The sequence below is a fragment of the Haemaphysalis longicornis genome, unplaced genomic scaffold (assembly GCF_048455015.1).
Source record: "Haemaphysalis longicornis isolate Haplotype H1 unplaced genomic scaffold, Haemaphysalis longicornis Haplotype H1 scaffold_1, whole genome shotgun sequence".
In the NCBI taxonomy this organism is placed as follows: Eukaryota; Metazoa; Arthropoda; class Arachnida; order Ixodida; family Ixodidae; genus Haemaphysalis; species Haemaphysalis longicornis.
Genome location: NW_027526203.1, coordinates 318911213 through 318925657, shown reverse-complemented (window position 1 = coordinate 318925657; position 14445 = coordinate 318911213). Strand labels below are relative to the sequence as shown.

General features: G+C 44.9%; 1 protein-coding gene across 1 annotated transcript in view; it reads left to right on the top strand.

Annotated features, from left to right (window-relative positions):
* Vav (Vav guanine nucleotide exchange factor) overlaps window positions 1-14445 on the top strand; it is a 235227-nt gene that overhangs the window by 192719 nt on the left and 28063 nt on the right. The window contains 6 exon segments of the mRNA XM_077691052.1: window positions 465-483; window positions 1355-1456; window positions 1548-1579; window positions 8871-9044; window positions 12880-12989; window positions 13449-13505. Coding sequence (XP_077547178.1) covers window positions 465-483; window positions 1355-1456; window positions 1548-1579; window positions 8871-9044; window positions 12880-12989; window positions 13449-13505 — 494 coding nt within the window.

Sequence of the window (14445 nt, the reverse complement as noted above, 5' to 3'; positions counted from 1 at the left end):
CTAGCTCATTTCCCGCAACAGAACCTATGATGTCACATGTGACAGCTCTGGGATTGGCGGAAGGCGGCAAAAGCAAACGCAAATTAGGCAGAGCTTATAAGCTTGCCGGACGAGCTATTTGTGCTTAAATTTAGGGCACATTATTTTCAAAGCCGTAAGAATGGTGGGACAAACAGTGGAAGTTACGAAAGCACACGTAAACAGAAGTGCCGATGCGTACTGCTGTTGGTACTGCACGCACTATGCTTGGTTTAGCTGCACAGGACTTGGGGGGGCTTTGGGGTTGTCTCCGACTACACTTGCCGATTGATGCAAGGAACAGTGTCTTACATGACCATATTTGTCAAGTGAGCACTATGTTTCACAAAACGATTATTTTCTCCGTGAACAAAACAAGCCAGGTTTAATACGGTCAAAAACAAACCAAAGGCCACGGAGAAAGAAATTCTTGCTCCATGCCAAAGGCAGAAGAGGCTTGCTACGGTATGGGGGCGCCATCTAGGTTCACGGCAAACAAAGCTTCCCAGTCGGCTGCAGAGCTATGGTCCCTAGAAATATCTTTCTAGGGACCATAGCAGAGCGGTCGGTTCCTGTGATGTCATTGCAGACCATGAAAACGCACGATTTAGCGGGAAAATAAAAATTTAACTTTAATTAATTTCTTTGTGAATAAAGCATCGTTTGCATTCGGACAAGCGCTGGGGGCACTATAAAGCAAGAAATTTTTCGAATAACACAAACTTGTATTTTGTCTTCATGGCTCCTTTAAAGCTTGGCACACAAGATTTTATCTTTTACATTTTTTTGTGGTGATTGGAATGGCTTTTTTTGTTACTTTGCTGCGTTTTTATGATTATTTATTAAATTAAAAGTTGGGTGGAAGCACATCAGATTGGAAAAACACATGGCAACAATTAAAAACTGGCTCCGACCATGCAAGCTCATAAAAACAGAGGCACTCCAGCTCCCATATGGGAGCCTTGTTCACCTGACATGAAAGTGAACGAGGCTCCCGTATGGGAGCCAGAACACCTTTGTTTTTATAAAAATCCTTGATCAGAGTATGTTTTTGATTGTTGCCGTGCATATTTATGTTAATCAGCTGTATACCAATTTATCAACTGCATTGTTCACCTTATCTTATAGTGGCTATGAATTTATTTGTGTGGAAGTATGATTTTTTAATTTATTTATTTAAGTGTGGTGCAGGGATTATCGTAGTTGGAATTTTTATTCACCTAAAGTGCTCAAGAATGTGTTATGTTTACGTTTAAACTGCCATTAGCGAAGGATGTCAGTTATTATGTGGAGAATCGTGCATTCAGATTCTCAATCTTTTTATTTGCCGGGGTAGGGACAACATTAACCCTTCGGTCGCCAAGTATACAGACCACCAGTTTGCAATGTGCACGTTCAAGGTCCCCACGTACTGTGCAGACTGCAACAAGCTACTGCCGTAAGTTCTCAAATACTTTCCTTTTACAGCCTTTCACTTTCACGGTTAGTAAGCAGTGTTTCTGAATGCCTATATGTACTTTCTTTCCCAGGGGAATTTTCTTTCAAGGCTATAAATGTGGAGGTAAGGAACTTTGTTACAATCATACACGCAAATAGAAAATAATTTGTGTATGTGAAAGCACTGAAAAAATGCACGAAAAGCAAACAGCATCTTAGTCTAAGATGGCCTTCACCTACAACTAATTTACCTTTTTCCCTACCATGGAAGAGATAGAGGAGACATCCTTATTTAGAGACTGAATGAGTGAGCTCCTTTGGAGCCCTGCAATTTAATCTTAACTTGTGTTGTCTCAGCTGTCCGCTATGTTACCAGTGGGATCACGGCAAAGACAAACTGGGATAAGGAACTTTCAAAAACTCAATGTGTGAGGACTAAGTTGGGGTGTCTCATCATTTTTGAGGTGCTATTGAAGTGCTGCTGAAGTCGCAATGACTCGTCCTTGCAAGATGAAAATCTTCGTTCAGAGTATTTTTGAGCAGGCAAAAATGTAAACTGGGCCTTAACCTTTTTACTGCCATTCCCGAGGTAGGACCGCGCACTCACAACCCCTGCCACTCCCGAGTATACTGGTGTTGCCTTTTTACCTCACTCCCTGCCACTCCAAAAGTTCAGTGCCCGTCCACTCTGTGAAGAAGGCTGTGGTGCGTAATGGTAGAGTTGTCTCAGTGGCTAGCTGTCATATAATTTGTTTTGGGATACTTTCAATAACACAAGAGCTGGAGCGGTTTTCTGTAATCGTACTCCCTCTGTAGATGGCCATGCTTTGCTGTGCGACACACAATGTAAAAAAGCCAGCAAAGTTGGCTTCACCTCTAACTCCTGCGAAGACATTTTACCAGGGTCAATATAACCCATATTAAATCAACATATAAAGGGTCTGGGACTTTTTTTTTTTATTTCTTTAGATATTTTTTCTACACTGAAAACTGGTTTTTGCGCTGCGGAGAAACCTGCTCCTGAAAGAGTGTGACACGATTCCAGCCAAGACTGTCGTCGGGGCCAACGCTAAAACCAGGGGTGTCGAACTGGAATTTTTTTTGGTTCGGTTCAGGTTCGGGTTCCAGCCTTTCAGGTTCATTTCCGGGTTCAGTTCTAGAGCACCATTCCGTTCCGGTTCGGACCGGTTAAACAGGTTCAGAAAAAAAAAAAGCGAAAGTGAATTATTATTATTATTTTTTTTTTTTTTAGTGCTGCGTTTTCGTTTCTTTCTTTCTCTGTCAGGTCGGTATAGAAACACATTCATAATGTGGGTTTTGTTTGTAAATGTTGACTTGGCCAACTTGACTGTACAATCCAATGCAAAATGTTTTTAATGGGAGCGTAACGATTAAAACACAAATTGATGTGAAATAAAAGGTTTGCAGGAACCCTTAAAGGGGTCCTGAAATACCTTCCGCCGATGCATGGATGTACATGTAACCAAATAAGACAATGTATTAGCAATCTCCTCCCGCAAGAATTTTGTTAGAGCGATGAGTATTAGCTGAGAAATAGTAAATCAAAAACCGCACATTATCGCCGCGCCGCGTTTCCTCCTCTTTTCAACTGTTGACGGCGCGCGAGCACTCCCTCCCATGATGCTGCGCTAGTCAGCGGTGACGTACTTCCGCATTACGCTCCTCCGACTGCCGTCTGCTACGGGCAAGTTGTGTTGACACCATGAATTCCGCACTCCGCTCAAGGATGGATAAGCGAACGAAAAATCTGGCCGCATGTGTGCGGTGGCCTGGCCTTGCCCTTTCGCGGTGTGCGTTGCTGCAGTGCAGCACGTGACTTTTAATCGGCGGCGAACTCGCAGCCGCTGGGGAGGATCTTGCGCTCGGTCCCTTTCATGCACCGCGCACTGTTTATCCAAAAAGCGCTGTATCAGATGTGGCCCCGCTGGTGCCGGGTCTTATTTTGCGGTGGTGGTATTCCTGCCGGCGCCATGTGAAAAAGACATTTTAAACCGATACAGAACCCGTGCACAAAATGCTTCAATCATGTGACCAGTTCAGCTTGGGGCGACGCGTGGTGGAGAGCGGTAACGTTGGCAAAACATGCTCCGGCGCGGCTCTGAGCTTTCTAGCGCTGGAGCGAGCGCCTTTCTTTGACGATCTGAAACATCGGTTGCCTTGGCAACAAGGCACAAACCGCCCCAGAGGTCAGTTACGGTTGCGTGATCCCGGTTCAGCTCGGGGCCCCACCTCGCGACATGTGGGCACTGCAGACGTACCACATCACTCTCATTAGGAAGTGTGAGATGCGTTTGGCATTACAGGAGGCGATGGTGTGTGTGTTGTGGACGCCTTTGTTTCGCGATGAAATGCGACGTTGTGCTTCTGCGGTTGGATAGTGCTTCCCATGGTCTGGATTATCTTTCTCGAGCGACGTTTGACTCAACCTCGCATGGGGTATGTGCAGTGTGCGTGGCTAAAAGCCATCTCGGCTTGCGCGCCAGAGTTAAGTGACTTGCTGTTCGTCCCCGCAAACCGCGCGCGAGGTGAGTGCCGAATTTACGACGGGCAGGAGGAGGCAACCCATCGTCTGTCAATCGCGGTTCAGACTTGCAACGCATGTTGTGACGTTGTGTTCGTTCGAAACGCATCTCTGGATTGTTTTGAAGTGGAAAAAAATGTATCCGTCAAACCCGGGCATTCGGCTCAGGGCGTTCTCTGTGATTGCACGAAAGAAGTGCCACGGGGCTTCAACGCTTTCGTTATGGAACGTACTCCGGTAAGAGAATATCCATGTCGTGTTATGGCCATGTTGCATTCAATACGAACGGTTAAGCGTTTGTTTACGCTTGTTTCGTTTGTCGTAAAATGTCCAAGCACTCCGGCACTACGCTGGCAGATCAGCCGGCGAGTCGACGCTGAGCAGACGACTCATCTCTTTGCCGGAAGTGCGTGAAAAAGCCGCCCAATAGCAGGATGTCTAGCTCATGACGAACATCTGGGAATCGATGATGTAGACATGTGAAGATGGCGGCGTCCAAAAATACGAAGGAAAGGGTGAGAAAAAAGCGACAAACTTTGCAACAAAAGTGTGAGCTTTCCGCTGCGCGTAAAAGAGTAATACTTGGCCCAGATGACCTTGACGACCCAATCTAACGATTGCGCTACTTCATTTAGTGTGCTCAAAATGCCTTTCAGGGCCCCTTTAAAGAGACATTGCAACACTTTTTTCAAATTTTTGGGATTAAGTGCTTGCAGAACGTAGTCAACCAAGAGATTTAGTACTTAGATTAGGGGGTTGCAAAGTTCCTCAACCAAAGATTATTGCTCTGTGCCCATCAGATAACGTAGAAACTAGCTCAAAAGATTTTTCTCTCTTTCCCAGTCTTGGTGATCTTCTACCGGTGGAATAACGTCATTACAGCAGTGTAGCGGCTGTTGGCTGGCTTTCCTTCAGTTGCAGCAATGAACACATTCGATAGCCACTTTAGAAAGAAAGCCACAAAAGCAAAGCAGAAATTAAAGGCGTATATGCTGTGATGAGCAAATCATGTAGTGCTGCTTCATGCTGTCGATAACTGTACCTTTCGCAGTGCTTCCAGACGTGAAGGAAAGAGTGAAAGCGTTTCTTCGAAATACTGCAGAGTCCCTTTAAGGCTACTTACGTGTGCAAGTGTGAAAGCATTACTCTTTATGGCCGCAAGTTTGTATTCATTAATTTATTTTAGTTTGAAAATACAGTTAAGTTTAATTTTATTCTCGGCTCATAAACCCACAGTTTCATAGACCGCAGTTGCTTTCTTGAGGAAAACAACAATGGATCTATGTAGCAGCCGTGGTGCCACCTTGTGCTCCACTCCCATCACCGACCAGTGACAGGCCACACCTCGTCTCCTTTTCTGGACAGCACAGAGCCTGCCCGTCTGCCATCTTATTTGGTACCATCAAATCGCGGAAAATTGGTTCATTTCGTTTCCAGTTCCGGGCAAAAATTTGGGTTTGGTTCCGGTTCTAGTTCGACACCCTGACTAGAACAGCTCCGCTGCTAAAATATTGTGGCTGTGTCACTCCATCTGTAGGGAGGTCACATGAACGCATAGAACTTTTAGGGTAAATTTTAGACTACAGATAGAGTGCAAGTTTCTTCTTCTGCTCCGCTTCGCATTCGCGTCACCAACACAGCCATGGTGAGTCAGCTGCGACCAAGGAAAAGAATTTCACTATCTGTGTTTTGGCTGCCAGCTGCCGCTCGCTGTAAATCCTCATTGGGGAGAATATCCCCCTAAAAAGTATTAAAGACATTCGGACCTCTAATCTTTTCAGCAATTTGTCGTTTTCGCCGTCTGCTCCAAAACTTCCATCGCGGGAAAAAACAACACCTATCCAGACCCAAAGTGTAGCCTTCAAGCTGCGTACTAGATGGCAGGATATGCCTGGGAGCACCATGAGTTTTCACAGGGACATTTGCTGACATCAGCCTATGAACCTGCCGTGGGTGCGCTAGGGAAGGGGTTAAATGCGCCAACAGTATGTACTGCCAGTATGAAATGTAGAAGAACCATGTCGCACAGTGTCTATATGTCAGTGGGCAAGACACATGCCAGGCATTTTCCTTGCATCCTTACAGCTGTTCTCGTCAGCTGCTTGAGCTTTGGGCCTCGCATTCCAACTAAACGGCACAGAAATGCAATGGTGCATGGCCAGCACATTGCTCTGTGCTGCGTGCTCACATAATTGTTTCGCTGCAGTGCCCTGAGCTGACACGTGAGCCACAGACATACTTAAAGTAATGTGTTGGGAAGCGTGCAAAAGCAACCTGGTGCATGGGTAAAGTTACTGAAGGCAGCTTGATGGCTCTCATTGTGCTGTCACATGAGTGTTGATCAAAGCAGAAAGCAGGCGGGGTGCTTTTATCACCTTTGTGAAATATCTGGATTTTCTTCCTGTGTACATCACAACCTTGTATTTACCATTTCTATTTATGCCCAAGCAATAAAATTTATTCTTTCACACAGTTGACAGAATGAAAAAAAAAATAATAAAGCAGTATAGAAAGAAGGCTGACAACCTATCGGCTTGTTTAGTTTGCAGTTCTTGTATGCATTTTTTAAAGGGAAAAGTGCGGTCAGGCGACCAGATCTGAGCTGCCATAAAAGTAAAATTGATCTAGACATTGTGTCCTCCTAACACTATGCCTCGGTTTTGTTGATTGTTGGGAAATTACCGTAATTGCATTATTCTAACATGCACCCCTTTTTTTTTTTTTTTTTTTACCCGAGAAGTAGGCTTTAGATTTTGGTGCGCATTACAGTCGGGCTCAAAACCAAAATCGGCTTCAAAGCAACCAGCAGCATCTCGTGGACCGGGACTCCTCCAAAAATCAAACTTATTCCAATATAAAACAGCCCATCAACATCACATGAGCAAATTTGGTGCACCCATTCTTCAATGGGCATACCTTAGCCAGCTGTTGCACATATTACTGGGGCTGCAATCAGCACCTCGTTTCAGCGTTTACGTCTCCAAAGACATACCACTATGGCGCGCCCATGAAGCACAAGGTAATCTTGTCTACAACGGGGAACCCAGCAGCATCGTGTACTCTAGGCGTTCCGGAGGCTTAAGTACGTGACTGACGAAAACAAAGCAGGGTTCCCCACTCAAGTTTTAATGCCAGTGGGAGCTGGATAAGCAAGTGTATGAAACACAATGGATTTTCGGTGCCACATTTGCGTGCATCAAATGATGATGATAAATTCTTGTATTAGGAAGGGGAGGACTGAAGGTCGGTGGACATTTTATTTGACGCACTAAATCACTCGTTGCCAGTGGCCTGGCGGTATGTGACCTCCTTCACAGCTAGTGATAGTGCTGGCATCTGTCGTGACACCTACCTACAACTGTGATATGGGAACCTGTGCACCTTGGCACTATCACTTTCATTCATAAAAGCTATTAGCAACTGCTTGATACTGTCTATAGCAAGCCAGGAGCCGTAAAATATCCGAGGCAAGACTTGAGTGGCTTGCACGTGTGTATCGGTGAATCTGGACGAAACTTGTTACAAGCCGTCACCATTTACTTTAAGGTTATTAGAAATTGATGGCCCCTTGCAGCTACAATGTGACCGAAGATAGCGCAAAAATGCTCTTAACTTTTTTTATCGAGATAGCTTTAAAGCCCCAATGGACCTTTTTCCAGTAGCGATCTGCGCATGTGCGGGCTGCTGGTCCGCCATTCTTGGCAGGCGCCTCGGGCAAAATAAACAAAAGTGCGCCCCTCGGTTTTCTGCTTAGGGAGCGGCTATAATCTGCACGTTTTCTTTTTTTTTCCTCTTTGGACTCCTCGTGGTGGGTTCGTACGTGCATACAATAATGGCTTTCTAAGAAAAGGGGCGAAGACGCTTGAGACTGACCACGCTAACCACGCTGCCAGCACATGGCTGCCAGTGAGGGGGTTACGAAAATGAAAAAAAAAAGAAAAAGAGGGTGGGGGGGGCTTCGAACACGGCAGATTAGTCACGAGAACGTTCGCCTGCTCCCGTGACATTCATGTGAAAGGTGCGGGTGACGGGTCAGTGCCGGGAGGGGCTGCAGGGCCAAGATATTCTGTGCACGAGTTCTCCGAAAGCCAAACTTTCTTGGGGGTGTGCCTTACTGCCATTTTTAGTTCGCTGTGGCGGCCGCTAGAGGGACCGGTACTGGAGAAAGGTCCATTCGATTTATTCAGATGTTAGAGTGGCTTGGAGAAAGTACGCCATTCTGAACTATTTATTAGAGATGTTATAGAGCAACTTGGAGTATAATTCGATGGAGAAAGCATGCCATTCTGAACTATTTATTAGAGATGTTCTTGCTCCAGTAGCGATCTGCGCATGCGCGGGCTTCCGGTCCGCCATTCTTGGCAGGCGCCTCGGGCAAAATAAACAAAGGCGCACCCCTCAGTTCTCTGCTTAGGGAGCGGCTATACTGTCTAGCGCTGCAGGTTTTCTTTTTTCTCTCTCTCTTTTGACACCTCGTGGTGGTTTTGTACGTGCACACAATAATAGCTTTCTAAGAAAAGGGGCAAAGATGTTTGAGGCTGATCACGGTGCCATCACATGGCTGCCAGTGAGGGGGTAACGAAAATGAAAAAAAAAAAAAAAAAAAACAGAAAAGGGGCGCTTTGAACACTGCAGATTAGTCACGGAACGTGAACCTGCTTTCATGACATTCATGTGAAAGGTAGGGGTGACGGTTGAGTGTGGGAGAGACATCAGTTCCAGGATATTTTGTGCACAAGTTCTGCGAAGTTCTGCGAAAGATTAACAATGTTGGGGGAGTGCCTTACTGCCATTTTTAGTTCGCCGTGGTGGCCGCTAGAGGGACCGGTACTGAAAAAAGGTCCATTTGAATTTTTCTTTTTTCTCCGACCAGTGTGCGGCGTCGGCGTGCACAAGATGTGCATTGGGACGGTGCGATCGTGCGGCGCTCCCAGCCTGCCACCCCGGCCCAGCTCTCACCTGGGCTCACAGTCCTCAACGGATGAACCCCAGACTCCTTCACGGCCAGGGCCAGACCATGGAGCCAATGGGATTCGCTTTTCAATTTGTAAGTTTCCTTTTTCTTTCTCTCTTTTTTTTTTTTTTTTAAGGTTGAAGGTTCGCCCCAAAGAATGTAATGATTTTTTAATATTGTGCTGTAGCACTGTTCTGCTCCAAGACACCAACTCACTTTGTGTTGTCAACCTTGTGTAGTAAACCGTGCCAACGAGAAGAACGTGCAGTACAGCTAAGGATTTACTGTATTGAGGTTGATTTTAAACACTTACTGGAGCAACAACGAAAATTGGTTGTAACTGACTGAAACGTTTATTACTTTACTGACATGCTAAGCACTGTGGTGTTCAAGGAGTTATACCCGTGCTACTCGAGCGTTTCGAAGGCCTTTGAGTCGAATGTCATTTGACTCAAATGACACCTTTGAGCTGCTACAGGACATTTTTCAAAGCCCTTTGATTGAAATGCCATTTGAGTCAAAGGAGCACCACCAATGACCTTTGAGGATCTCAAAGGCCTTTGAAACGCGAACGGCTGTACTCTCGGGAGCAGTTTCTGCATGCCATAACTACAAAAACAATTATTTACGAGTAAAAATTGCGGTTTAAAGTGTACAATCTTCATAATTTCTCACTTGTTTTTGTTTCCTATCACTCGCTCTACGATCACAAGGTAACTTGGTACTCTCAACACCGGTGCTGCGAAAAAAAAAGAAAAAAAGGACTGGATGTCAGCGCATGTTTTGTGTGCGATTGCAGATTGTTATCAATTTGATCGTTAATAACTTGTTTTTTTGCTCATTTTAACTCTAAAATTAAATTTTTGTCAACAACGAAACAGGGCAGCAGGGGCGACACCAAAACATGGCGGGTGAACGCAGAAACTTTCAACTGCCTTTGAGAATTGTCGTGTAGATCGGCGAAACTCCTTCCAGTTCGAATGGCACTTGAAATTTCGAAGGTCATTCGACTGAAATATCCTTTCAAAAGGTCGTGTAGCACAGGTATTGATATAAAGTACGTCTTGTATCGCCGTAGAAAGTATTCCAGACCTTATCACTAGCACATAATGCTTTTTGACGGCAGCCCCCACATAATATAGCATCTTCTAGAGAATCTAGGGCTAACGCAAGTTTACTCTTTATTGAGGAAAGTTCAGGCCCATTTTTTCGTATTCTACCGTCTGTCAAAATCTTTACTTGAGGTTAAATCTCCCACCTTTAACATTTTTCTATACCTCGTTCTTCACATCGTTGCATGCGTAGCCTGACCCGCTGCAGGGGCTCAGTGGTTAAGGCGTTGTGCTGCTGAGCCCAAAGATGCAGGTTCAATCCCGGCAGCGGTGGCTGCTTTTCTGATAGAGGCGAAAAGCAAAAACGCCCGTGTGTCGAGATTTGGGCGCACGTTAAAGATCCCCAGGTGGTCAAAAATTAATCCGGAGCCCTCCACTACGGCGCGCCTCATAGCTCAGGTGTAGCTTTGGCCCGTGAAGCCCCACACAATTAATCAACGTGCACAGCCTCTGCAAGTGTAAGAATCGAAACTTCGTAGCAACGGCAGCTAAAGAAAGATTTGCCAGAATTTCACCGCGAACGATAGGGGCCCATTGGTCGCATCAGTGCTAAGGCCCTCACCAAATGTGCAGATATTTAGTAAAATAAGTTTGTCTGGTGTCACTCTTTGTAGTACTGTGGAACCCCGATAATACGACTTTCAAGGGAACGCGAGAAAGCGTCGTATGAACGGGGTGTCGTACGACCGGGGTGAAGGGTAAATGCCGGCCTACTAAACGGTCTCATGCGACAGGTAGGCTAAGAACTTATCTAAACTACTATATTTAGCACGTTCTCGCGTGATTTGCGAGCCTCTAGCTAAAATCTCAAGTTTTAAAAAAAAGCAATGGCTTTGTTGTACTTCCCTCCCCTCCAAGGCGTCCGGCTAGCCCGCCTGGCAAGCGCCGCACGCTATGCGACACCCGTGTCGTCCGGTGCTATTTATAACCCGCAAGCCCCGCGCCTTGCGCACGCGAGATAAGACCGACGTGGTTGTGCAAATTAAGAGGAAATGGCGAATGGTAAATGGCGAAGGCCAAGCGAAACGAACGATAGTACAAGGCAGAGTTGAAAAAAAAAAAAACAGCATTGCTTTGAACGGTCCCATGCCGTCGCTATTGGGTCAAAGTGGTCAACACATAGCTGTTTTCGTTTCCTACAATACACAGGAATAAGAAATAAATAAGATGATTGAAACTTCGCGAGTAAACCATGTTGCAGTGAAAATTATAGCGCGGTCTTCTTACAGTGACTTGGTGCAGCGGCTAGCGAGTGACCCAAAACGGCGGTCTCAATGTATACGTGTCTCCACCCTTGTGGCGGACGTGCTTGAATTGAGGCACTCTAGCAAAGAAAGGAGTGAGTGACAACGCGGCTGTGAAATACACTGAGTAGCGGAGAGCAGAGATATAGGGAGAGAGAGCGTCGTGAAAGGGAGAAACTTGGATCGAGTGGGCGGGGAAAGGGGCTGTCCGGTCATTGCCGTGGGGTTGCGTCGTGTGAGTTCTCAGGTTGGTCAAAGGCTCAACGGGAGCTTCAAATTCACAGTCCACCTGCCACCCGAACTTCGGCTTCTCTCAGTTGGCGCGTTGCCGTACTGCTGCCACGTGGGGCCGTCGCTGGTTAACTCCCGCTCACGAGTACCCGCCTGCTTGCTTGCGTCTCTTCAGCAAGTGGTCTGGCCCGCCTGCGGACATTTGCACACCAAGCAGCGTCAAACGGGCGATAAGAATAAAGAAAGATCGGACGAGGCGGCGAAGCGGTGTAAAATATGGGAAAAACGCCGTTGTATCCGTGCCAGGGTCCGTCGTATGAAACGGACTGTGTTCACTCAAGCGTCATATGATCGGGGTTTTTAATGCATTGTTTCTAGAAAAGTTTGCCGAGACCGCAGTGATCCGTCGTAAAAAGCGGGTGTAGTAAGTCCGGGGGACGCATCAGCGGGGCTCCACTGTATATTCAGGGATTTGTTTCATAGATATTCAATATGACAAGACTTGTCCTTGCATTTATTATAGCTAAGGTTTGATCTTTCCAGTTAAAATGATAGAAACAAACTATAAAAATAAGCGTAAACCAGACTTTCTTTCATTCACAATTTTTCTGAATTTTCTAACCCTTTTTATTTCAGCACAATATTAGGTAAATTAGAAACACAATTACTGCAAAAATGGGCTGGCTGAAATATAATGACTGAAAGGCTGGTAAGCTTAGATGTTAACAAATATTTACCAAAAAAAAACTTAAGGATCACATTTTCAAATAACCCAGATGAAGTACATTAATTTTTACAAAAGGAGATAACCGAGGCCTCCAAACTCATATCATAGCAATGAATTTTACCATATAAGGAGTTACTGTAATTGATTTCTACTGTACTTTGTAGCGATTGAAGATGATCATATTATCTTTACTGTTGTGCTTTTTTTTTCCAGTAGTTTGGATAGAATTTTTGTTAATTCTGATAGAATTGTAGCTGCAAAGTCTAGCTGGAAATTGTATTTCCATGTCAAGTACTCTAAGAATACCTAATAGTTGAAAGAAATGAAGAGCTTCTAATCCTGATTTCAACAGGTTTCTAATGCTGCTACAAGCTTTTTTTGTTATTATTTGTCGACAGCTTCACAAGAATAAAAGTATTATGTGGCAATTAATACTGCCTTCGCTCAGAGGGATTTTGCGGCAAATTGTATTTACCAATTTAAATTTGGCACATCGAAAATTAGCCAAGAGGTTTTTTACTCCCAGTTATGCTGTGCATGCAAGTGACTATGTTCTTGCATGCACCGTTGTTTTGTTTGCGAGTAAGTGACAAGTGCTGTTGTTTGTGTTCTAGCCATAGCAAAAGCCAAACAGTCATTCAACAGTTCAAGCTCTGGGTACCTGTCATTTGCCGCTGATGACGTGATCGAAGTCCTCAGGAAGATCAGCAGCTCCATTTGGGAGGTACGCAAACGATCCTTGGGTACCCTTTTGTTTAGTGCAGGCTACTAGTCACTGCAAGCTAACCTTGATACTTTGCATAATGACATGATCCACAGCACAGGAAGCCATGTGGATATAAGCATTTTTCAAATTCTTCAGTGTAAGCTGCTCACGTTGCATGGCAGCTTTTTTACCACAGCATGAGGCACTATATTTCTTCATGTTATTAATGTTTGGGACAAAGTTCGTCATGAAAGTGGAATTTTAAGAGTATGTGCAGGAATCAACGTTTTATATGTATGCATGTGTTTCTTGTCACCAGATATATAAAATTACTGCTCCGAACCGGGTAACTCAGTTGTTTGCAACCATGTATATTCCATTGATGTTGGACTAAGTTCGTATTGTGTACACCATGGAAATTAGCATTTGATAAAAATGTGTGCTGGCTGCATGTATGTGGGCTTTTATCTTTATCAGGGTCGTCTTCAAAGGACAGCAGAAGAAGGCTTTTTTCCTGCTGCATTTGTGGAAGAGGTAAGAAAATTCCGCTCAGGAGTTGCTTTAACTGGACAACTTTTGAAGCATTCAGGGCAGTTGCACCATAGTAGTGAGTACAGTAAGTTGGCAGATGGTCATGATGCATACACCGTTCCATCTTTGCTATTATATTTGCTAGTGTTGGAATACTGTTTGTTATTAGCAGCAGCTATTAGCAGCAGTTGAACAAGTAATTAAAAGTGCACTCATTAATGGGCCAATTGTTATCCCTCCATTTAGAGGCACTATCACTCGTGGTTTAATAATGGTTCCCCTGGTCATTTGTAGTTTAAAGTGTGCATATCATCAGTTTGAGCAAGCTGTTAAGGCAGAGATTCTCAAATGGAGTCCATGGATTGATGGGGTCCTTAAAGCTCTCAATTTGCAAGGAAGTTCATAATTTTTTGTCCTATTTAACAGCAAGAACTTTGTCTGTCGGCAGTAAACATAACAGCAACACCTTTGGTGCATGAGCAAATGGCCGGGACATTAACCCACTTGTTCGCATCATGTGCCTCTTCTGGCTTCCTCCTAGCACTACCCTTACTCACACCACTCCCTTGACATTGTGTGAGACCCTTTTGATAGTCCAGCATAACATGCACGGTCAAAAGCCACAGTTTGTTTGCAAGGAGAGTTTTTATTATTGTTATTCACATAGTATGCTGCTGTCTCACAGTTTGAGACTGTGCAGGAGCGGGTTCATAACAGTGAATTCGTAAGAACTAACAGAACACATGGGTAGGTAATTCCTCTAAAAAAAACTATTGGTAGGCAAATTTTGCAGTGAAACATCCAGGTTATTCCACATTTCCGCTGTGAAAGGAACGAATGAAAACTTGAAACAATCTAAAAATGGCAGGAAGGGCCTGATGTTCAGGGGGTTCGACCTGCGAGTGCTTGCCGCCAGTTAGCAAATGAAATGGGCAGGTCATTG